Here is a 1,971-nt window from a genome sequence, read left to right as displayed (position 1 = left end):
TTAATGCCGAAACAACTAAATAAATCTTGTTTTATTTTCCGAGGCATGTGAAGCTGGAAACAGCTGTGAGCTGCCCAGACAATCCTCTTTCAGTGCTTTTACCCTATTTTTTCCCTGAGCCTTTCCCCTGGCAATCTTTAGAAATCCCTCGAAATCACTAAATAATCGAATTGCTCGAGTTTCTCCACGAAATTATCGCATAAACAAGTCAATTTGTGCAGCTTTATGCAGGTTCTCTTGAGTGGCACGCCAAAGTCCCGAAAATGGATTTTATTTGCAGCAGGAAGCTAAGGTTGCGAGTACTTGTGAGCTTCAGTGTGGAACACCCCCAGTAAAATATGTTGGCTTTTTGTATTGCAGGAAAATAGGTTTATTTTTAAATTAAACAAGGAAGTAATGAAAACACATTGTTAAATCAATTGAGTATAGAAAAGAGGCGATACAGGTTTTGTTTTTAGTAGGACAACGTTGCCAAAAAAATCACTTTGTATCGGGTGGTTGCAGGATTATTCTCTGTGGTTCGCTTGGGGATCTTTGGTATTTACCAGCCGCCGCCTCCATGCTTTCCACCACCTCCACCGCCACCACCGCCGCCGCCGTGCTTGCCACCACCGCCGTTTCCACCGCCATGCTTGCCACCTCCTCCTCCACCGCCACCCTTTTGCCAGCCTCCTTGGGCACCACCACCTCCTCCTCCGCCATTCTTCTGCCAACTTCCTTGGCCACCTCCGCCACCTCCGCCACCACCGCCTCCGCCGGCGGAGACAAAGGCAAAGATCACTCCTATGAGGAGAACGGCAAGTAGAGCGAAGCGCATGATGAACTGGATATCCGTAGCTGGTAGTGACTTCCAAGTAACTGATGCCTTAAACCCAACCGAAGCCCAGCTTATATAGTAGCTAGATTGGGTTTAGCCAAGTCATGTTGCAGCCATGGCAGAGGAACAGATGATCTTGATCTTGAGCTTGCAACCCACAAGCGAAATAGATAGACTAAAATACCATTAATCATGTCATATGCAGCGGGTGTGAACAGTCTCATTTAATCTGCATTTGTTGGCACAGAACTTGTTTGCAAATTTCAAAGTATTTTCCAAAAGGTAAAAATGAACTTGCTCATATTGAGGAAGACAGAAAATTAAGCTTTACAACCACTAAAACAATTAGAACGTTAATGCTTGCTACGTTAAATTGACCTTAAAATCTGAAGTTTAAACGTATAAGTTAGTAATAATCGTTAATCAACTTGAAAAAATGGATTTAATTATAACAGTGACTCATTTAGTAAAAGGGTATACTAGATTCGTTGAGAAATGTGTAACATGAGGAAGAAAGCGTTTCCGAAACAATAGAGAAAATTCTTGATCAGGATACGGATGAACTTGTCCGTCTGTCCGTATGAACGAAGTGATCTCGGGAACTAAAAAATAGCGTTGAGATTAAGCGAGATTGATATTTTTCACATTTTGATTAGTTTTGTAACCCGCCGACTGCCCCGCCGACGTGACCCACCTAGATATTTTTTCATAATTTTATTAGTCGTGTAAATTTCTGTCGATTTCCAGGTCACGCCCACACTTTTGAAAAATTCTAAAATTTGTTCTCATTTTATTTCCTAACATATATCGATATCCCAGAAAAATTCTCCAATTTCGCGTTCGCATTCGCACTATCTGAGTAACGAATATCTGATCGTTGGGGAACTCGACTATAGCATTCTCTCTGTTTTTATTGTTAAATTTTGAAAATCTTGAAATGTGCAACCCGGCTTAAACATATCTTTAAATTTATACCTTAGCCCCATAATTTAATTAATTTAACCTTTTATTTGCAATCTTCATATTTTTACTTTCTCCGTTGGAGTAAAGCAATTTTCACTTTTAATTTTCGGCAACTTTCGCTGTGATTTATGCGTCCTTTCATCGTGGGCTCCTCCACGTCTGGTCCATTTGCCTTTGACCCAAAAAGTGAA

The 1,971-nt window shown here is 41.0% G+C and overlaps 1 protein-coding gene across 1 annotated transcript; it reads right to left on the bottom strand.

The window, feature by feature from the left end:
• Positions 1 to 346: 346 nt before the first annotated feature.
• On the bottom strand, positions 347 to 856 carry LOC6616373 (protein FAM98B). The gene has a single exon (XM_002040697.2). It carries the CDS (start codon positions 815 to 817, stop codon positions 542 to 544), a length of 276 nt encoding a protein of 91 aa, XP_002040733.1. The 5' UTR covers positions 818 to 856; the 3' UTR covers positions 347 to 541.
• Between the last annotated feature and the right edge of the window lie 1,115 nt (positions 857 to 1,971).

Source organism: Drosophila sechellia, chromosome 3L (assembly GCF_004382195.2).
Source record: "Drosophila sechellia strain sech25 chromosome 3L, ASM438219v1, whole genome shotgun sequence".
NCBI lineage: Eukaryota > Metazoa > Arthropoda > Insecta > Diptera > Drosophilidae > Drosophila > Drosophila sechellia.
This window is presented reverse-complemented; position numbering and strand designations above follow the sequence as displayed.